This window comes from Plasmodium gonderi (genome assembly GCF_002157705.1).
Source record: "Plasmodium gonderi DNA, contig: Chr07, whole genome shotgun sequence".
In the NCBI taxonomy this organism is placed as follows: Eukaryota; Apicomplexa; class Aconoidasida; order Haemosporida; family Plasmodiidae; genus Plasmodium; species Plasmodium gonderi.
The window spans coordinates 108,003-130,813 of record NW_021628932.1 but is presented as its reverse complement, the minus strand read 5'-3'; the positions used below and the strand labels follow the sequence as shown (position 1 = coordinate 130,813).

General features: G+C 28.3%; 5 protein-coding genes across 5 annotated transcripts; 1 reads left to right on the top strand and 4 right to left on the bottom strand.

The window, feature by feature from the left end:
- Window positions 1–144: 144 nt before the first annotated feature.
- On the top strand, window positions 145–1,281 carry PGO_070190 (GTPase-activating protein; the record flags this gene model as incomplete). Its single annotated transcript, XM_028686892.1, has 1 exon — window positions 145–1,281. One exon carries the CDS (start codon window positions 145–147, stop codon window positions 1,279–1,281), a length of 1,137 nt encoding a protein of 378 aa, XP_028542693.1.
- Window positions 1,282–2,528: 1,247 nt separating this feature from the next.
- PGO_070180 (60S ribosomal protein L32) lies at window positions 2,529–3,478 on the bottom strand (the record flags this gene model as incomplete). Its single annotated transcript, XM_028686891.1, has 2 exons — window positions 2,529–2,837; window positions 3,392–3,478. 2 exons carry the CDS (start codon window positions 3,476–3,478, stop codon window positions 2,529–2,531), a joined length of 396 nt encoding a protein of 131 aa, XP_028542692.1.
- Window positions 3,479–5,633: 2,155 nt separating this feature from the next.
- Window positions 5,634–10,457, bottom strand: PGO_070170 (LCCL domain-containing protein; the record flags this gene model as incomplete). Its single annotated transcript, XM_028686890.1, has 2 exons — window positions 5,634–9,803; window positions 10,260–10,457. The coding sequence occupies 2 exons, from the start codon at window positions 10,455–10,457 to the stop codon at window positions 5,634–5,636; spliced, it is 4,368 nt and encodes a 1,455-aa protein (XP_028542691.1).
- Window positions 10,458–11,895: 1,438 nt separating this feature from the next.
- On the bottom strand, window positions 11,896–14,035 carry PGO_070160 (tubulin alpha chain; the record flags this gene model as incomplete). The annotated part of the gene is made up of 3 exons (XM_028686889.1): window positions 11,896–13,074; window positions 13,435–13,555; window positions 13,974–14,035. 3 exons carry the CDS (start codon window positions 14,033–14,035, stop codon window positions 11,896–11,898), a joined length of 1,362 nt encoding a protein of 453 aa, XP_028542690.1.
- Window positions 14,036–17,082: 3,047 nt separating this feature from the next.
- Window positions 17,083–22,031, bottom strand: PGO_070150 (hypothetical protein, conserved; the record flags this gene model as incomplete). Its single annotated transcript, XM_028686888.1, has 14 exons — window positions 17,083–17,116; window positions 17,261–17,395; window positions 17,527–17,594; window positions 17,760–17,861; window positions 17,985–18,047; window positions 18,192–18,266; window positions 18,727–18,843; window positions 18,963–19,077; window positions 19,241–19,298; window positions 19,618–19,711; window positions 19,820–20,263; window positions 20,974–21,111; window positions 21,347–21,454; window positions 21,789–22,031. The coding sequence occupies 14 exons, from the start codon at window positions 22,029–22,031 to the stop codon at window positions 17,083–17,085; spliced, it is 1,794 nt and encodes a 597-aa protein (XP_028542689.1).
- Between the last annotated feature and the right edge of the window lie 780 nt (window positions 22,032–22,811).

Here is a 22,811-nt window from a genome sequence, read left to right as displayed (position 1 = left end):
AACAAACTTAGAAATTAGTCAAATTTTGTTTATTTTGGTTAGTACATAAGAAAATACATTTATGTACAACCCGACGCACAAAAGCTACACATAACGCGCCAAAGCATACACAGGTATTCAGTACTCATTGTAGCTTGGGGCAAAATGATCGTCGGAGAAAATTTCTGGGATGAGGAGAAGGATGCACCTATTCTAAAGAGGAATGGAAATTATATTAACAAGGATAACTGTGAAGTTATTTGCAAGCGTGCAGAACATTTCTACGAAATAATGTTAAGCTATATTAAAGAAGAAATAAATGTGGAAATTCGAGATCATTGCAATGATAAGGAAATTTTACGGATAATTAAATTAGACGCTGAAAGAACTTTTAACAAAGAAAAAAATCGATCATTATTAATCGAGGTATTACAATCCATTTATCCAATAACGAATGATTATCATCAAGGAATATCATTCATTTCTTCCTTTTTGTTACTTTTTTTAGAACCAAAGGAAGTAATAAAAATTATAACAGGCTTACATAAATATTATTTACCGGGTTATTTTAAGGCAATGCCAAAGGCATATGTGAGAGATTCTCGTGTATTTTTAAGTATTTTAAATAATTTTCATCCAAATTTATATGAACATATAAAAAATTTAATAACTCCTGAAGCCTTTGTATCCAAATGGTTTATTGGTCTGAATGTTCACGTCTTGACATTTGAATCACTTATGTTATTTTTCGAATATTTATTAAAAGAAGGAGAAATATTTTTATTTAAATATAGTATTGCTTTATGCAGAACATTAGAACAGGAAATTATGAACACAAATGATGTTTCGAAGTTACTAGAGCTGTTACGACTAGATCAAAAACTTTTCCCCAATGATTATAAGAAATCGGAAACACAAAAAATTGGAGATTTCTTTTTAAATATTATAGAAGCTTCTCTAAAAGTGGATATGTCAAATATTGACTTAGTCAAATTGAGGGAAGAAGCATGTGCTCAGATGAGGTTAGAAGAGGAAAGGAGAAAACAAATAGAAATGGAACGTCTTCTCACAGATGACGAAATTATTTTTTCTGACGAGGAGGAAGACGAAGACGAAAAAGTTGTCAATGATGATTCGAACCTGACTGAGACAGAGGATGAAGACAAATCAGAGCTTGGAGATTCCAGCAAGTTTAAACGAGAAGACACAAAAGAAAAAACAGTTTCAAGTGAGGAAGTACAAACGAGTGAGAAGAATGATGTGGAAAAAAGGGAGTGTGAAGACGCACATAACTGCATTTAATTGAAATTAAGAGAAATTAACCAAATTAACGAAATTAACAAAATTAACGAAATTAACAGAATTAACGAAATTAACGAAATTAACAAAATTAACGAAATTAACAAAATTAACGAAATTAACAAAATTAACAAAATTAACGAAATTATCTCATGGGTAGAGGAAATCTTGTATAACACAAGTGAACACACTGAATAGATGAGAACGAAATAATTAATTAAAGTAATTTTTAAGTTTGTATTTAAATCATTACACCCAATGCCTTTACATATTATTTAGTGCACACTTATGTGTTCTATCAATATGCAGTGTAAGACATATATACATATACATATGTTATTTATTTTAATTATATATATATATATATATATATATATATATATATATATTTTATAAATGCAACGGATGATGTAAGAATACACATGTTTCATGTTAATATAAGATTCGTTTAAAATAGTTCACCATATTGTGCCCCAATTGTATTACTTTTCAATGTAGTGTGATATGCTACACGTTGTGCACCGTAATGCAAGTGTTTTGTATCACGTGACATATATATATTTTTCTTTTCTTTTTTTTAAACACATAAACATATCTAAATTTTTGTTTGACATATATACATACATTATTTGGATTAATCCTTTTTTTTTTTTTTTTTTTTTTCCACAAACAAACATTTTTTTTATGCCCCATAATTGTAGAATAATTTTGGGGAACGCATACTTGCCCAATTAACCATAAATTGAAGTTTACAAGGAACATATGTTTGATTAAGGATTTATCATTACTATATGCGAGAAAATTGGGAAGAAATTCAAAGTGACAAAAAAGGAGAAAAAAAAAAAAAAAAAAAAAAAGGTTGATTCACAAGGAAATAAACCTTTTGAAGCGTATCTTTTCTCCGAGCAGTTCTTTGAACATTGTGAAAATGTCATAAAAGAATAAGAGGAGTCGAAAAGTGTCTTTTTTTTTTTATTCACATTGATATGGTTCTGTCATTTTAATTATACAGTTGCTTGGGTTTTCCTGTGTCTCATTTACAGGGGGGATATGGCTATATCATTTTATTGCTTTTTCGTTTGAAAGTTCATTTTATAAATTATGTTAAAATTTTTTAGTTGTTGGGGAAAAAAAAAAAAAAAAAAAAAGTATTAAACAAAAAGGTGGAAATGAAAATAAGCTTTGTACACACCAGGCATACGTATATATTTACGTATATCACATATTTATAAAGCATATAAAAGATAGGTTTATTCTTCTGTTTTTTGTAATCTGGCTTTTGCATTAATAACAGAAACGTTCATTTGTTTGGCTCTTTCGATTATTTCCCTTCTCTTTTTACTTGAAACATTATGAGCAATTTGCACACAATATTTGGTGTTGTTCATAATTAATGGTTCCATTTCTCTAACATTCTTTACTATATATTTATACTTATTATTTGGTAATAAATGTTTTGTTTTTTTGTTGCTACCGTAACCAATACTTGGCATTAAGTTCGTTCCTTTGTATCTTCTTCTGACACGACAATCAATACCTCTTGGTTTTCTCCATGCAGGCTATAAGGTGGAAAAAAATAAAAATGTCAATGTTTTACACGTCCACAGAAAGGTTATGCATGTATGTGTTCTTGTTGTACATTACACACATAAGTGGTACATGCGATTGTATCATGAAACACTTCCACACACATGGAAGTTGCAGTAGCAGCAGTAGAAGTAGTATGTACGTCATATATATAGCGTTCATGAATTATTCGAGGGAGAGGAGAGCTCCAAAATGTATGATGTGCTTATAATAATTAGCGTTGGCAGAGATAATACAATTCAGCAGGTTTTTAAAAGGTGTTGGGGTGTATTTTACATTTGATGCATATGTTTGTAATAAATCACCACTATCATATCCCTATTATATATTTTTAAATAGTGTATCAGGCTGAACTGTGTTAAACATTTTCTTTTCATTTTTCCCGCTGCATAAGAAGTATCCCAAAAAAAAAGTTAACACTGATATGCGCAAAAGTATGGGCATTATCCTTATTTATAATACAAATTTAACATGTCATTGTTCTCCTCTCCCAATATTTTCCTTTAACGTTATATCTTTGGATTACCTTGACACGCATAAACCTGTTCGATTGAAAACGGGTAAACTTTTTGGTTCTCTTTTTTACAATTTTTCCAACTTTTTTTACTGCCATTTTTTAATAAATTGTTTGTATAAAATTATCTGTCAAATATGACCTTTTTGTGAAGAGATCTTCTAAATAGTGAAATATCAAATGGGGGTACAAAAGTACGAGTTTGTTTAAAAAGTTACTGATATGTTGTTGTATATATATAAATGTACATATAACTGGGTAAAAATTCCATATATATATATATATATATATATTTTTTTTTTTTTTTTTATCTATAAATTGTTTAAACAGCTTAAAGGGTTCGTAAATATAGGGAAAAAAGTGATTGTATAAAATTAATACAAGGTATGCGTTTAATTTCAATTTTTTCTTCTTTCCCTAAGTTAACTTTTTTCGAACTTTTTTCTTCGTGCATATACATATATATGTATTTTTTATGACAAAAAAAAAAAAAAAAAAAAAAAAAAACTATATACACGTGGGGGTATCTTAAATGTTGTGGTTATATCATTATTCAATTATCTTTTGCAATTTTTACACGCAAAATTATATCTTTAATTGTTATAAAGAATCAGCACAATAATAAAAATACGTGATAAGATATGAAAAAGTAAATGCACGGTGTGACAATAAACTAATGTTTTTATATGGCATACATTTCGCAATTGGCACTGCGAATAAGAATATTTTACAAGATTCATGCACGATTTTTTTTTTCTCTGTAGCAAAATTTACGCTCCTACATGAATTTTCTATTTCGTTAGGGGGGAGGGGGTAATTCATTTCTGGTGGGCAAAATATACTTCCTTTTTTTTTTATATTATATGCCAATGGTATAACACATAAAAGAATTATGAAATATGAACTTGATTTTTAAAGTGGAATTTTTTTTTTTTTTTTTTGTGTTATATAAGAATGATTCTGTCATTATTTAATGTTTTTTTTTTTTTTTTTTTAACATTCTTTAACAGTGAAGCCACCCAGTGGGCTTACATACGTACATAATACATGAATATACACATAATACATACACAGTACATACATAATACATACACAGTACATACATAAAAAATACACAGAACATACATAATAAATACACAGTACATACATAATAAATACACAGTACATACATAATACATACATAGTATATACATAATACATTTATAGTACATACATAGTACATGAATATATACATAGTACATGAATATATACATATCACGTACATATATGAATACTCTTTCGAGTAAAGCAATTAGTAGTAGAATAAGGGGGTATTATTTTTTTACATATATTTTATTCTCACCTAGTCGCTCGTTTCAAATATTTTAAGCGCAATGGTTGATTTTGTTCGAAAAGAAAGAAAAAGGTCATTTGCAAATTTTTAGGTGATAAAGAAAAAACATATTGTATTAACTATACCTTTGTGGATATTTTATTTTGTATAAATATGGTACACATAATAAGGGTTTTACATAAAAAATGCATGAAAAAAACATACCTAAGTTTTCCACAAGTATGACTTGGAAAAATGTGATTATCATAAGAGTATTATTTTGGGAAATTTCAAAGAGTGGTTATACTTGTAACCTAATTTTTTCTTGCCTCTTATGCCTGTACCCCACACATTAATACTTTTCTTTATTCTCTCCTAATATTAATATTTTTTATTATTAGGGATGAACAAATACCCCAATAAAAAGACCACATTATAAAAGTGAAGTTTATAAAAATTTAGCTAACACATTTTCAAAACACATAAACAATTTTTTAAACGAATAAACTGTAAGTTCTTTCATGCTATATCATCCTTTATTTTAGGTTTCATTATTTTTTATTTTTTGCTCAAAAAAATGAATGTAACATATAACAAACCGATGTGGTGAAAAAAAAAAAAAAAAAAAAAAAAAAATTGACATTATCCAAAGTTTGACAAATGGAACAAAACAAATAAACAAATGTATGTTCATTTTTGAACATTATTTCGTGTTAAAAAATTGACATGTACTTTTTTTTTTTTTTTAAACGGATTAATATTATGGAATGCCAAATTGTCTACAAAACATATATATACATATAGTTAATCTAAGGGGGGAGGGATTTTTCCACTTTTACCCCCCTATACATGCAAAAAAATTGTGAATTAGCATGACCATGAGAATGTATGGGATGAATATATATATAAGATATATATTCTGTATCCTATGCTAGTGTCTCCTCATTTTCTCAAATTTTCAAATGTCGATTGGGGAACAAAGGAAATGTCCTTAAATTTCGATTCTCCACTTAAGACCATCAATCCAACATTACCCAATTTGCTACTGTACTCATTGAGTTTTGCAGTGACAAGCGGTTCATCATTTAAGGTTATGTGGATATGTGTACCGTTGTAAGACATCTTTAAATTGTACCATACATCGGGGGTTATTGGTATGTACGTTGGTGCATTTAGATGGTAAGGAATTCCATTGGTAATTTTGAGAAGATATATTTTTCCACCGATCTCTGAAATATCCAATATCAAAGATAAGAAATCTTGAGATGATAAAACGTTGAAAATGATACCAGACTTTGTCAAAGTTTTTAAACTAATGGACGATTTAAATGTAAAAGATTTCATGCTAGGGCATAAATTTTGATGCTTTAAAAGTATAACTGATGGTATGAGCAAATCACCGTTTTCATTTCTTTTCTGTATGGAATGAAGATAACATTCGTTGGTGTTACCTTTTTCAATTGGATTAGCATCATATTTATGAATATTTTGTGCTTCTTCTACGGCTTTGTTATTTTTCCAAATTGAGCTTAAATTGAAATTTTTGAGAATATTCCAAGAAGAATTTAGAGGTATAATCCAGTTAGTTTCTAATGGATCCATACACATTTCTGTGTATATTTTACACTCATTTGGGGAAGAAATATTTTCTTTTTTTTCATCCAGTGAATTTTTATTTAAAGGATTTTTTTGTTCTTTTTGATGGAAATAATTTACACCATTAGTAGTTAAAATCCCGATTGATTTTTTAGTTTTTTTGTAATATTTGGCTTGATCTAGAGAGCCTATCACAACTTTATCAAAAAATATTTTTTCTTTGCAATTGTTTATTCCAAAACCTACGAATCCGTATGAATCATTCTTTGTTTCAAATCCGCTTACGTATTTTCCGTTTATATAGGTTCTAACATTTTTATAACCAAATTCAACAAAAAGCTTTACCCATGCCCCCAGCTGATGAGACAAATTTTTTATTTGTCTTTTCTGAACTTCTTTGCTTCTTTTCCCATCTATAATTTCAACAAAATAGAACTCATTTTTGTTTATCACAAAATTGGAATAATTATTATGATCTTTGTATTTAATTATGATGCCTACATTTCCATCATAAGGTATGTTAATATCAGATGAAATGAAACCTTTATACAATTTGGTATGTTTATAGAGCATATAAGAAGCATATAATTCTTCATTTGATTGTATAAAATTGTCATTTGTGATAGATGCAAATAGATTTCCTTTCGTGAATTTTTCGATAGTCCACTTAGATGACCCATTCATATTTTTACTATCAATAATAATATAGTTGTCGTTAACATTTGTTGAACTGTATTTTTCTTCGAACATATCTACCTTAATGGGCTTAACATTTGCTAGCGATTTTTCTAATTTTTCTATGATAAATTTTTTCTTACTTGTGATCAACCCAAACTGATTTATTGAAGACAACGTTGATGCTTTGGTTGTTCTGATGAAGGATTCATAATGTTTTTGTTCATTCCTCAAAAATGATAATGTTTCATTTAAATTGTGTATTTGTTTATTTTTTAAAATTAAGTTGGAGAAAATGCTCTCTTGTTTTTTTGCTAATTTTTGTAAATGTTCCTTTTCTGTGTCGTACATTTGCTGAAATGTTTTAAATGAGTCCGTAAGCTCTGGGTTCTGATTTTTGTTCATCGAATCATTCCTTTGATAGGAGCTTGGCAAGGCACCATTATGATATGCACTCAGTGAAACATGCATCTGCTGTTCACGCGGTGAAAGGTCTGTATGGACATTGGTTGGAGTGATGTGAGGCTCCCCTTCGTTTTCTTCTTTTCCCAAAAAAAAAGCTTTCCTGTAATTTTCTGTGTTATACAAATTGTGCATGCTATATAGTTGGTTTTTCAAAGCGGCATGTTTTTGATGAACTAAAGTCACGGGTGGGGTTGTATCCTTGAGATATGATTTTAACTGAATAAAGGAGAAGAGAGCATCTTCATTCGTATCGGAATTTAGAGATTCATTGATGTTGTAAGACGTTCTAGGAAAATTACAAATAGAACCATTCGGTTTAGTTATGTAATAAGAATCTTTATTTTTATGATCACTGACAGTTGCTTGAACGCTATTTCTTGTTACTGTAAGTGTACTAGTAAAAGACTGGGTAATGTATTGCAATTTTCTTATTTCTATTAACCCTCCTCCTTTATTTGTTATAATACCAGAATGTATAGAAGATTTGCACACAGGCGATTGAGGAGCGTAAATGTAAGAACCTAAAACTTTTTCTTCATTATGAAGACATTGAGGCAAACATCGTGCAACAATAACATCATTGTTGTCAAAATTAATTTGTTCAAATGTATCATCACAGGAGAGTAACAAAGATGGGTAGTTCATTATGTCATTGGGTTGTTTGTAGTTTACGTAGAGCTGAATATCTTTGCAAGTTTTTCTAGTCCATCCAGGTATATTAATAGAATTTTTTTGGTCTTTATTTGAGTATTTTTCAAATAGTGCAAATGCATCAACAACGATGCTTTGTTCTTTTCTTTTTAAATCAGAACTTTTGATTCGTTTTACAATAAATGCTCCTGAACTGAATTCATAATTTTCTCGTAAATTGTAGTTACAGTTGATATCAATATCTGAAATATATCTTTTAGATAAATCTGTTTTTGTCAAAAGGGAATGTTTATCATCTGTTACAATTCCTTTGTATCCTTCATACAGACTTCTGTTCGTATCATAGTTCAGAAAAAAGTCGTCCATATCTACCAACTTTATATCTGTAATTCCTTTAAATGTGTTGTCTTCCATGTTTGTTGGTAGAATCATACCACATTCTTCATAAATACCTTTTTCGTTTCTTCTTTTTTTTATCATTACTTTTATTACACCTCCACTTTCCTGTGGAAGCAACTGTTCCTTCATTGCAGAGGCACATATGCTTGCATTTAATTGATAACAGGGGAATGCCTCTACAATTGAAGATGAAACATCGTCATTCGAATGAATTTCTTCAGTTGGGATATTTTTCTGGCTACGATCTTGGGAGTCTTTTTCAGAGCATTCGGAAGGACACAAATATTGAAACTCCCCATTTTCGCTAGCTATACTCCCAAAGGTCATTGAGCAATTTATTTTTTTCTGAAAGGTAGTGTAACAAACCTTTTCATATATAGTGGTGTACAAGTATAGGGATTTTATAACTTGTTCAGGTATGTATTTGCTGCTCCAAAATAGAGTGAAAGATGGCATAGGTGTGTTTGTTTGTGTGTTTGTGGATGATATTTCAATATATATAGGTACCAATTTATTCTGGGATAAGTGAATTAGGGAACTTTTTAAATTTTTTTCATTTGGCATGTCTATATTGGAAATAATCTCTTTATTATCTAATTTAATAATAAAATTTCCTACTACATTCTTTACAACAAATGTATAGTTACAGTCATTTGGAGGGTTGAGAAAGCTTTGAATAATGATTTTGATTTGTCCATTTTCAATTCCTAGTTCATTTAATTTTTCTTCATTAACTTGTAACGTTTCTAATGGCACTCTCAATAAATTATCCTTTTTATTTATATCTATATTATCATATATTTTCATTAAAGCGCCTGTTCCATAATTTTTTAATGAAGAAGATGTGTTTATAAGTAATTTTATATTATTCATTAAGTTTATGATTTTTTCTTTTTCCTTTTTCATTTCCTTCTCTTTTTTTAAAAATTCATTTATTTTTTTTTCTGCTTCATTATAGCTATGAATTAATAACTCCGATTTAGTGTTAGAATTTTCTAAACTTTCTTTATTCACATTTTGTAACTTTTTGTGTGCATATTTTACTTTCATGAAGTTCAATTCATCCAGAGAAAAGACATTAATTGAGAATTCCTTTGTTGATAAAGTATTGCAAGTGAAGGAAAATAAGTTATTCCCAGATATTTGAGCACAACTGTTATTCTCATTTTTTAGTCGTTTTTCAGAGTCTACTTTCCACATTTCTGACTTTTCGTTTAATTCAGGAGAGCACGTCGAAACTACTAAAAAGTTTTTGTATGTTTTTAGGCATAGTCCATTTTGAGTTTTCAGTCTTCCATTGTTCGAGGACATCCAGATGATTTTGCCCTTCAAAGGAGAGAAATGTTGCATTCGTGAGTTATAGAAATGTTGCAAGGTTGTATAGTCTTAGTGTTGTAGTGACGTAGTGTCGCATCGTTACATCGTTGAGTTGTTTTTTTATGTGTATAAACACACTTGAAGACACACACACGAAATTTTCCTTTCCATCGAAAATATATACAGTATTAACCATTCTCGTGAACAAAAAAAAAAAAAATAAAATAAAATAAAAAATAGGTGCATTTTATTTCCTACGTTTTGATGCCCCTTTTCGTTGGTGCAGTTTGCAAGTTTTTTTTTTTTTTTTTAAAGCGTAATTTGGAGCGACACCGAAGTTGTTGCATGTTTTCAGTAGGCCTTAGGTGAATACCATGCATTCGTAGAGAAAAAGAAAAAAAAGGAAAGAACACAGAAAATCATAAATGAAATGTGTATACGTACTCAGTTATATGTCCCTTTTACCTCACTTCCGTGAACCAACTTGTCGCATTCATCAGAAGCTACTTCAAATTTGTTATTCTCTATAATATTTTTGGCATATAGGCAATATGAGTCTTTGTACTTTAAAAATACCCTATTGTCGGATGCATACTCACATTTTATTCCTTTTGGAAAAAGAGTAAGAAGTAACGTGTATGTTAAAAAAAATAATATACTCATTATGCTTGGTGTTTCCCTTTTTGAGTTAAATGAAAGAAAAGACGATGTGTGTGGTATCACTAGCAGTAGCCAAGCGTTAACAAGGAATACACAGAAAATAAACTAGAAAACAGAAAGGCGGCAAAATTGAAAAATGCTGTAAACAACAAAGAAACTAAAATTCACATACAATCAATTAAGATGGCTCATTTGCACTATTACACACATATTGGCACCTGGTTCCCGAAACAGAATAGAATGGCTAGCTGAAAAACAAAAACACACAAAAAAAAAAAAAATAAATAAAATAAAATAAAATAAGGAAAAAGCTAAAAGTGTTGAACCAAATTCTGTTATTTGCTAAAATGAACATATTCTACCTAATTTTTTTTCCTATAATGTTAATCCTTTTTAACAACATCACAATGAAAAAATTTCAGTAGTATTGCTATCCTTGTATTTATCATTGTTATTTTGTTAGACATGTACTTATCCGCCCTCATATGTGTAACTACACAATTTTATTTCGATACACTGCTTATCAATTTTATATATGGAGGAAGAAAAAAAAAAAAAAAAAAAAAAAAAAAAAGAAGGCATATTTTAAAAAAGAAGAAAGAAAGACTATAATAACAAATAAATATGTGATTCCAACTATTTTCACCTAGAGAATATATTTTTTTTTTTTTTACACAATACATTCTTGTTTTAAAAATATGGTGAAATATCCTATTTAAATTTTTTTTTAAATTTTGTTAATTTTTATTTTCGATAGGCCTACAACTACGATGTTTATATATTTCCTTACATGTATATATATATATAAATTCTGACAAAGTAAAAAATTATTTCTTTTACACATTCCAACAGAAATATATATATAGGCTCAAAAGGAAGGGTTTTTACAAGTGCTAAAGTGTTAATAGGTTAATGGAAATAGGCATATATACACACATGTGAATATATGTACGAATTAGTCTTTCAGTATATAAAAACGTTATAAATGTGCGTGTGTGCATTTTTATGGATTAAAAATTGTTTCACGTTTACACCTAATTTTTTTTCTTAATTGAAAATTTTTTTTTATTACCAAAAAAAAAAAAAAAAAAAAGAAAGAAAGAAAGAAAAAAGAAAAAAGAAAAGAGAAAAGAGAAAAGAGAAAAGAAAAAAGAGAAAAGAGAAAAGAGAAAAGAGAAAAAAGTAAAAAGATAAAAGAAAATATGTAAAAATGAAATATTTATGATACATATCATTGTTTATGCTAATTTCACATGATATATGGAGGCTGTTATAGTTTTGTGTATTATTTTGTATTTTTACACTCACATTTACACTGTTTAACGTGTGCATTATCGCATGTATATATACATATACATACATGCATTTCATGAGAAGAAAGATGTTCTTCTACATTACACGACTAATTCTTCTGTAACATCTCTTCATAATATGAAAAGTTTTAATAGTCTGCTTCATACCCTTCGTCTTCCCCTTCTCCCTCATTGGATTCAATGCCAACTTCCTCATAGTCTTTCTCCAAAGCAGCCAAGTCTTCTCTGGCTTCACTAAATTCACCCTCTTCCATACCTTCTCCTACATACCAATGAACAAAAGCCCTCTTTGCATACATTAAATCAAATTTCTGATCCATTCTTGAAAAGACTTCAGCAATTGCAGTGGAGTTACTTATCATACAGACGGCTCTCATAACCTTTGCCAAATCTCCCCCTGGAACAACAGTAGGTGGTTGATAATTAATTCCACATTTGAATCCTGTTGGACACCAATCAACAAATTGAATTGTTCTTTTCGTTTTTATCGTAGCAACAGCTGCGTTAACATCCTTAGGGACAACGTCTCCTCTGTACATTAAGCAGCAAGCCATATACTTTCCATGGCGAGGATCACATTTTGCCATCATATTTGCTGGTTCAAATGCTGAATTCGTAATTTCTGACACTGATAATTGTTCATGATAAGCTTTTTCAGCACTAACAACAGGGGCATAAGACGACAGCATAAAATGAATACGTGGGTATGGAACTAAATTTGTTTGAAATTCTGTTACATCAACATTTAATGCACCATCAAAACGTAGGGATGCCGTTAGGGAAGAAATCACCTGTGCTATTAATCTATTTAAATTTGTATATGTTGGTCTTTCAATATCCAAATTTTTTTTACATATATCATATATAGCTTCATTGTCTAACATAATAGCTACATCAGTGTGTTCCAATAACGAATGGGTTGATAGAACTGAGTTATATGGTTCCACGACAGCTGTTGATACTTGTGGTGATGGCCAACAACAAAAATTCAGCTTTGATTTTTTTCCATAATCAACTGACAATCTTTCTAACATTAAACATCCAAAACCACTTCCCGTACCACCACCAACAGCACTAAACATTAAAAATCCTTGTAAGCCTGTACAATTATCAGCTAGTTTTCTAATTCTGTCTAGGCATACATCTATGACTTCTTTACCTATGGTATAGTGACCCCTTGCAAAATTGTTTGCAGCATCTTCCTTTCCTGATATTAATTGCTCAGGGTGAAACAACTGACGATATGTTCCTGTTCTAACTTCATCTACAACGGTTGGCTCTAAATCAACGAAGACACAACGTGGTACCTATGGAGAAGGAGAGGAATGCCACATTTATTGATATGCGTTCATATACATTTGTACATAAATGTATATACATATTCCATTCAGGAACACATACTATATATTAGCCATTCTAAAGAGATGTATATCCAAAAAAAAAAAAAAAATAAAAAAAAAAAATCACAATGGGAAATCACTCATCTGTCTAAAATTAACATGAACATTGTTCATATGCAAGACAGGTATTATGTGAACAATTTTTAAGAAAAAAAAAGAAATTCCGACTCCAGGAAAGTTCACGTTAAATTGGAAAGTAGAATATTCTTTAAAATTAATTATTAAAAAAAAAATTAATCTACAACTGTTCTATTTTTTGTTTCTTACATGTTTTCCTGCCCCAGTTTCTGAAAAAAATGTATTAAAAGCATCATCGTTTGCTCTGGCAGCTTTGTCAGAGGGCATTTGGCCATCTGGCTGTATTCCATGCTCTAAACAAAACAATTCCCTAAAAAGGTGATTACACGTAGGCCAAAAATATGTAAGTGTACGATTGTGTGTATGTATGCCAACGGTATACAAAAAATATATAACGGTATGCAAAATAGGATGAAGACTAAATCAGACATTACACAAAAAATGTATATCTTACACTGCTAAAATATTGTGTGTAAAATAAGCATACGAGTGAATATGTATGCAGAAAAAATTACATGCATGTGTGTATTTATGTGCATAAAAAATAAAAACCGGAATGAAAGTTAAAAAAAAGTTTCGCACGGTAGTTCTTCTATTATTAATGAAGGGCATAATGTGACATTAAAAAAAACATACAACCGTGTTAGTAATATACATAAGCAGAATAGATAAAATGAGAAATGTAAAATGTGTATACAGTGAATTTCCTTTTTTTTTTTTTTGGTTACCAGCAAGCATTTCCAACTTGAATACCGGCTTGTCCTACATGAATACTTATTACTTCTCTCATTTTTATATAGTTATAAAACAAAAAAAAAAAAAATTTAAAACGTAATAAATACTGAATATCAAAAGGATTATATATATATATATATATATATATATATATATATATAATAGGTAAATAAAACAAAAATACAAGGGAATAAAGGAGTTAATTATTGTGTATGTAAATACTTGTTTTACACTTATTTATGCTCTATTTTAATTTTTATACTTTTTAACATTTTTTTTTTTAATTCATATAAAACTTAATGATTAATTATTCGCAAAAAAAATTGTTCATTATACAATTTCTTAAAACGATGAGCGAGCAGATATTTACATTTATTTGGTAAAAAAAAAAAAAAAAAAGGAAACTCTCAGGTGTTATACACTTATTATTTACATATTTACATATGCATGTGTATATATACAGTTTTTAAAACAGCAAGATTTTTTTTTAGGGGGGAGGAAAAAAAAAATCTGTATACAAGCACAAACTGTTTCAAAGTTCCATTTTTCTTTTTTTTTGTTACATGTGATATGGTATATGGTTAATTTTATTAAATATATTTCGTTTGTTCGTATGTTCCTTTTTTTTTTTTTTTTTTTTTTTTTACATGTTTTCTACCAACATATATATATATTGGAAATGTATGAAAAATGTTTACTTTTCCTTTATACCAGTTTTGTGTAAACTTATTTTTATTTTGTTTTACTTTTTATTTGCATATGCAAGGAAAAAAAAAAAAAAAAAAAAAATTCTGGCACAATATAAAGCTAAGTGGTGCGCTGGACCAAGTTCTTTTCCCCTTTTTTATTAATATTCAGACAAATCGGTCAGATATGATTAAATGTTCATAAAAATTCTGTTCTTGTCGTTCATATATTTTTAACTTTAAATTTCACGTAAAAACAAAAAGTAAAATTTCCGTATATATATATATACTTTTAACAAACCTTTTCCTTATGTCCAATTCACCAACATTGTGTAAACAACTTTTAGGGTGTTAACAACATGTGTGCTTATGTGTATGTACATAAATGTTTTATGGGTTAATTTTTTTTTTTTTATTAATATTCAAAAATGGGGCCCCTATATACGCTTACAAATAATTTGTTAAAAAATAAAACGAAAATCGCAAAGTTTTTATCTTTTAAGAAATCATTGAGTTAAAATTTTTTTTCTTTTTTAGCAGAAATGCAATAGTGTGTGTATTTTACATTTTGTTCTATTAATGTTATATACAGTATTCCCTGCAGTTCACAACAATATACCTGAATTTGTAAAGGTTAAGAACTGTCAATAGTTTTTTTTTTTTTTTTCACATACAAATAAATAACATAACACATAAAAAGGATTTCTACTTTTCAAAATAAAAAAGAAAAAGTGTAAAGAGTAATACTTGTTTTTAATTTCGCTGATAATAATTTTTTAAGGAATTATAGGTTACAAATATTTCATTTTATTGTGGAGCTTTTTTTTTTTTTTTTTTTTACCCCTATACGTATATATATCTACGATTGATGACACGCTTCAGTTTTGTGTATTGAATTTATTTTATGTTTTTTTTCTTGTGTGTAGCAATGATGAATGAAAAAATATTAAAATGTGCTTTTTTATTTTTCTGCCAATCTGTGTAAAGTATAAGTAAAATTGAACTTAAAAAAAATATATAAGTCAGTATTAATTTATAAATTCCACGGTAAAAGTATTTTAAAAAGAAATATTTAAACAGTGTAACAATTTTCGAGTTGACACATTTTACTCTTATTCCACAAAAATGAAATTTGAAAAAAAAAAGAAATTATTGAAGCTCAGTCACTGGTGATTGAATACTGGCTTTGCACTCCAGTCTGTATATATTATAAGATATAAAGTTTTACACATGTACATATATACACATGCACTCTTAAATTACATTTTCAACGCTTAATTTATATGGGTGAATAACTATGAAAAGGATTGGGAACACGTGTGCATATGTAATGCCTACTTTTTAAATTATTTCTACATTTTAGGTAAATTTTTGCGCTGAGCTTGTGTAACTGTGTTGTCGTCCTTTTTTTTTATCCTTAAATCGGTTTTTCCATGAACCAAGTAAAAAATGCAAGAATGAAAAAGAAGAGGAAGAATAAAAATTTAATACTGCTAATGACTAAGACACTGTCTGCACACAATTGAACATTAGCCGAATTACTATAAACTGAATAAAGTGCTCATTATAAATATACATGTGTGTGCACTTTTTGCACTGTGAATTATTTAAAGTTTTACTAGCTGTTCCAAAAACACGCAGTTTAACGATGAGCTTGTTTAATATGACCTAATGCATTTCTTTTTTTTTTTTTTTTTCTTTTTTTTTCTTTTAAAAATATGCGAAATTTTTCTCGATGAAATATAATTTCTTTACGTTCCTATAATTTTCTTACTCCCACAAAATAGGGAAAAAAATAATGCTTATAGCACTATTACAGAATATGGTGTTAAGAATTATGATAAATTCAGCAAAGTTTTGAGAGAAAAATGGTAACATTTGCGCCCCTGTTCATTAAGAATGATACACCACGTATAATTGTTCTGCATGTACACATATACACATATGTGTATTTTTCTTTACGTAATATAAAAAAAATTAAAGTGTTTTAAAAATTGGGAGGGGGGGGCACGAAAATGATAGAAAAATGTATATGTAACACTTAAAAAAATTAATAAAAAAAAATTGCTATTGTAAAAAAATACAACCATACGAAAAAGAAGTTTTAAGAGGGGTGTACGTGGAGAAAGAACTAAACAAAAGGATCAATTTTTTTTTTTTTTTTTTTTTTTTTACATGAACAATAAAACTTTGTATTGCATATTTTGTGATTTGTTAAATATTTATGTACTAATGTTGCAGAATCAAGTTGGAATTGCAAAAATTGTAAATAAGAATAAATGTCTGAACCTGAGGGGGTTCTGTTTTATCAAGAATTTTATTGTTTTTGTTGAATCATTTCATAATTAAAAATTTTTTTTTAAAAATAAGGGGGAACAGAAAATGTGATATTTTACTTAAAAAAAGAGTTTCTTTTTTATTTCTTCTCTAGATCTGTGCACGTTTGGGCTCTGCATAAAAGGAAAAATGAGTCCATATGATAATTAAAAAAAAAAAAAATTCATAGACATAAATATAAACATACAAGGAGAGACAAAAATATGCACAATCTTTACAGGCACATTTCGTTAAGAAAACCAAAATATATTCATCACCTTAATTTTATTCCCGTAATCTCATTTCTTAAGGACAAATTATAAGTTTGCAACTGTTTATATTTGAGACCTAAACTGTGAATAATTTCGCTTAATAATTTCTGTTCGTCTTTGGAAATATCTATTTGTGTTTTCCTGAAAGGTCCAAAAAGAAAACAATTTAAGATTTATTAGACAAATAAATACACATGCAATACATATATATGTGTATATATGCACACATATGAACACATAAATACACTTTAATTAGTTCTCTTTTGCAATACAGTGCGTCCTTGTAATATTCAGTTTCCTTTTCCCTAATTTGCAGCTGCTCTTTAAATATTTGTAATGCCTGATTTGGGGTAAAATTATGTAGAACACAGTGTATGATCGTACATGAATGTATGTAACAGGAAGTAACACATTAATTTTAAATAAAAATAATGTGTTATGATTTATTTTCTATTAATAATTCGATTACTCTTTTTTTTCTCTTTCTTTCTTTTTTCCTTTGTACCGAATTAAATTCCTTGCTTAATTTATTTTTTGTGGACTCTTCTACAATTGCGCAGTTTTTCTTCTCCATTAGTAGCTCAGCTTCTAACTTTATGATTTTCTCCTATGTGAAAAGTAAAAAATACGATATTATAATTTTTCTTTTTTTTTTTTGCTTTTTTTTTGATAGTTATTTCCTCTTAATAGGAAGTAGATGAGAAAGGAAAAATTATTAAAATAGAATTACATTTATAACTAAATCTGAGCTTCCTTGTATATTAGGAATTTCATTCTTTATTTTTTGGTTCGTCTTCAAAATTAAAAAAAAAAATAAAATTTAGTATTATTATTGTATATTAAATATTTGAAGAATACGTAAATGCGTGCATATATGCTCGAGGCACTGTATGTATAGATGTATTCATCAAAAAGAAAAAATGGGTAAAATGGTAACCTCAGTAAATTCTTTAATTTCTTGTCTATTTTCATCTATTTCTTTCTGTTTTTCATCTATTTCCTTCTGCTTTTCCTCTACTTGCTTCTCTTTTTCCTCTACTTGCTTCTCTTTTTCCTCTACTTGCTTCTCTTTTTCCTCTACTTGCTTCTCTTTTTCCTCTACTTGCTTCTGCTTTTCCTCTACTTGCTTCTGCTTTTCCTCTACTTGCTTCTGCTTTTCCTCTACTTGCTTCTGCTTTTCCTCTACTTGCTTCTGCTTTTCGTATGCTTGCTTCTCTTTTTCATCTATTTCCTTCTCTTTTTCCTCTACTTGCTTCTCTTTTTCCTCTACTTGCTTCTCTTTTTCCTCTACTTGCTTCTGCTTTTCGTATGCTTGCTTCTCTTTTTCATCTATTTCCTTCTGCTTTTCCTCCATTTCTTTTAATGTTTTCTAAAAAACAAAATAAAAATAAATAAAAATATTAATAATAATAAATAATAAAAAAATAAGTATACTTTGAACGAAATGTAGAACCTCATTATTCATCGATCACCTCATATTTTTCCAACAAAAGTGGGTCGTTTTTTGTGTATTGTTTATCCATAGTTTCGGATATTTTATCTTCTAGCTTTTTATTTATTCTCTTTAAATCATCAATTTCATTTTCAAGCTAAATATTAAAAAGTTAAGAAGTTGTTTATCATTCAAATGTGTTTATACTTAGACATGTGTCCATTTGTGCATACATACATTGACTACGAGTCTAATGAAAGATTGATAAAAATTTACCTCCTTCATTCTATTCATTTCTTGACTTGTGTCTGGAACTATTTGTTTCTTTAAATTTTCATTTTCCTTTTTAAGTCTTATCAATTCCTCCGTTTGGTCTACGTTGCTCAGCCCACTAAGATGAAAAAGTTAAAATAAAACCATGAACAAATAAGCAATTCGAAAAATATTATGCGTTGAAATAGACCCCTGAAATCATTCATTAATGCATACATGCACATGTTTACGTATATTTATATAAATAAACATATATAGAGAGATGCATCTGATTGTTTTACATGTTGATTTTATCAAAGTTTTGCTCTTTCTTCAACTGATCATAAGACTGATTTTTTGCTTCTCTGAAAAAGAAAAATGAGTAAATAATTTATGTGAAGAATATAAACATCCTTTTTATGTTTATTCATTTTTATTCATTTTTTTTTTTTTTTTCTTAAATTACAAGTCGTTCTTTAGTTTTTGTATGGTTTTATTTTTCTCGTCTATATCTTGGTTCAATTTTTCATTCTCCTTCTTCGCATTCACCAAATTGGCGTCCAAATCTGAAATGAGCAATGTTGATAGATTCAACGACATGCATTTAGAAGATTTGCATAAATTGAATAAATATCATAAAAAATAAATAAAAAAGGAAGGAAAAAAAAAAAGATCAAACCTGCGCATTTATCCTTGTATATTATTAGGTTATTTGCTTCGAACTTTAATTTTTCAGCTTCATTTTCCATATCCACCATTTTTTGTGTATTATTCTGTAGATGGTATGTAACATATAAATTATATAATTAATACATTATGAGTATCTTTAGTGTACAATTTTATGTATTAATAAAAAGAAAAAAAAAAAAAAAAAAAATTACTCTAAGCTTATCTTCTAATTCTTTATTGATGTTTTGAACAGTCATTAATGCGTCCAGTTTTTCTTTATATTTATTTATTTTATTTTGCAGATTTTCTATATTTGAATTTTCTTGTTTCAAAATATTTTGCTCATCCTCTAACTCTTTGATTTTTCCTTTTAAATCATTTTCTATGAGATTTTTGTCTTTAATTTGTTTTTCTAAGCTGTTTTGTAAATCATTAATTTTTCTTTCTTGTTCCTCTATTTGAGTCATGTACTGGTTTTTCGATTTTTCGAAAGCTGTATTAATTTGTTTTTGCAAATTCTCTATCTTTTCTTTGTTCTCTTCGATTTCTTTATTTTTCTCCGTTAATGAATTAGTTAAATTTTCATTTTCCATCTCTAGATATTTCATTTTTTCCTTAAGCTGTTTTATTTCATTTTTCATGAATTCCGTCATGTTCTACAGGAGTGAAAAAGGAACATCAAAATGAGACCTTTCTAAGTGTGTGCTATGCATGTCCACAAATTGGAATGTATATATATATATATATATATATATGTGATGAACAGTTTAGTATGCATCTTCGGAGCTTTGATATGCAGTATAGTTGATTTTTTATAAATAAAGTAAATTTTAATTATTATATTACTTCAGTTTCTGTAGGATAATGAATAGTAGGATATTTTGTTCCCAGGGAATTACATTAAAGGGTGTGTGTGAGGGAAGAAATTTATGGATATATGTCTATGCCATTGAATGTGTAGATATGGTTACACGGTGCATTAGATGTATACATATACACATACATACAAGCGTGCACATTCCATGTTATTATTAGTTCTTTTGAAATAAATTACAGATTAATAGGACGTGACATTTTTGCATTAAAATGTACTAGCGGGGTTGAATTAACTATGTATGTATTCGTTTCTTAAAGAATGGTTATAAAATGGTTATAATGTCGTCCTTTTGAGGATTTACCTTTAGCAGTGTTGTCCTGTGATGATAACTTATTTTCCTTATTTGCATTTTCCTGTAAAATACACGTATTACAGAAATGTATGTATATATATGTGTGACTATTTTGTGCTTATGAAATTACGAAATTAAATAAAAGGAAAAAAATGGAAGAGAAAGGCTTGAAAAAAAAAAAAGAAAAAAAGATATACCTCTTTATCCAGAGTTTCCACAATACTATGTATATATTTTTGTGTTTCATGGCTAAGAGTCAAAATATTATTTATGTGCTTTTGTTTGTCATCCGAGACTAGGGCAGCCAGTATTACTAGGCTGTATATATCGATGAACTTTAAGAAAAAAGAAAAGAAAAAAAAAAATTATTAATGTGTTAAGCATATTGGTTTAGACCTGTTATATTTGAATCCTTTTGTTTTTATTCCTCTTAATGTATAAAAAGTGCGCGCTTAAATCATGTGTGTAGGAGTGAGAACAGAAGGATAGACACAAACGTGAGTATTGCATAAGTATATATAATATTGAATACAAAACAACATTATCAGTTATCTGTTCATGTACTTTTACCTCATTCACTGTCATGTCATTTAAATTTTCTATAATCTTTTTGATAATCCTTTCAAACTTGCTTTCGTGGTATTCATTCAAATATTTTAGCAAACATTCATAAGCATCCTTCCAAGAAGTGTGTGTGTGAGAGAGTGAGAGAGAGAGAGAGAGAGAGAGAAAGGGAAAAGGTATTAAATGGAATTAGAAGACATTAAAAAGAAGTAAAAATGTAATGAAAAAAAGATATATCAGAATAATTCTTTATTTTTGTACAATTGTGTTTAAGTGTGTGTCCCCTTAAATGAAGACAATTCCATTTTTTTATTTTATATTTTTCTTAATTATTATGTCCATTATTGCGTACACAAGAGGAAAATGGAAATTACAATTTTTGTTTTGTTCTTTCTGGTTTTGTTTTTTTTTCTCATTCATGTGCATACTCGAACTAATAAATACTCACCAATTCCGAATCAAACTGAGCTGGGTGAATTGATATGTCAAACCATGATGGGTATATTTCATTCATGCAGAGCCACACAGAGTAACAGGTATATAAATTAATTATACTTGCTGCATTTTCCTTGGGTGTTTTATTTACACTTTTTAGAGAAGATTCATCAATAACTATCTCAACATTTTTAGCAAAATAAAATGTCTGTATAAACTCCTTTATATGATTCATGTTTTTTTCAACATCTTTCATTTTGTTAACTCGTGTTTTTTAAGTTATTTTTGAAACGTTCTCTGTGTCAATTCTGTATGCACACAAAAAATCGAGAAAGGTGGTGGAAGAAAGCAAAATGGGCGAAGGAAAATGGAAAATAGTGGGAAAATAAACACAAAAATGAAGAAGTTGGCGTGTGTAATTTACAACCTCAGGTTGGTTCCTTAAAATGTTACCTTTAAAAATACTTAGCATGTTGGTTAAAAAATAAAATAAATAAATAAATAAATAAAATAAAAAATAATAAATAAATAAAATAAAAGTTCTTCATAAAGTATCAAGCACGTTACTGACCGAATAAAAGATGGGGAAAAAAAAGTTGAGAGGAGGTGAACAAAAAAATTGCAAGAATTAATTGCCTATGTTTACCATATTACTAAATAAGTGTGGGGAAAAAAAAAAAAAATAAAATGCACTGCATAAAAAAATATAAAATTGCACAAAATTGCAAAAAGGTTTTTGTCCATTTTTTGAAGTTAATAAATAAATAAAAAGGAATAATATATTTTGCGTAACATCCATTCACAGAATGTTTAACAAAAATTTCATCTGTGTAAATGTTACAAAAATTCGGCCCAGTTGCTCTTTAATTTGTCTGCAACTTTTTTAAGTTTACGAATACACATGAAAAAAAAAAAAAAAAAAAAAAAAAAAAAAAACACAAAGGTGAAATGTTTCAGTAATACAATTGGTTCATTTTTTGTCAAGTATTTTTAATTGCAAAAATCTTTTGATTGCGAATATTTTTTGTCTTTCACG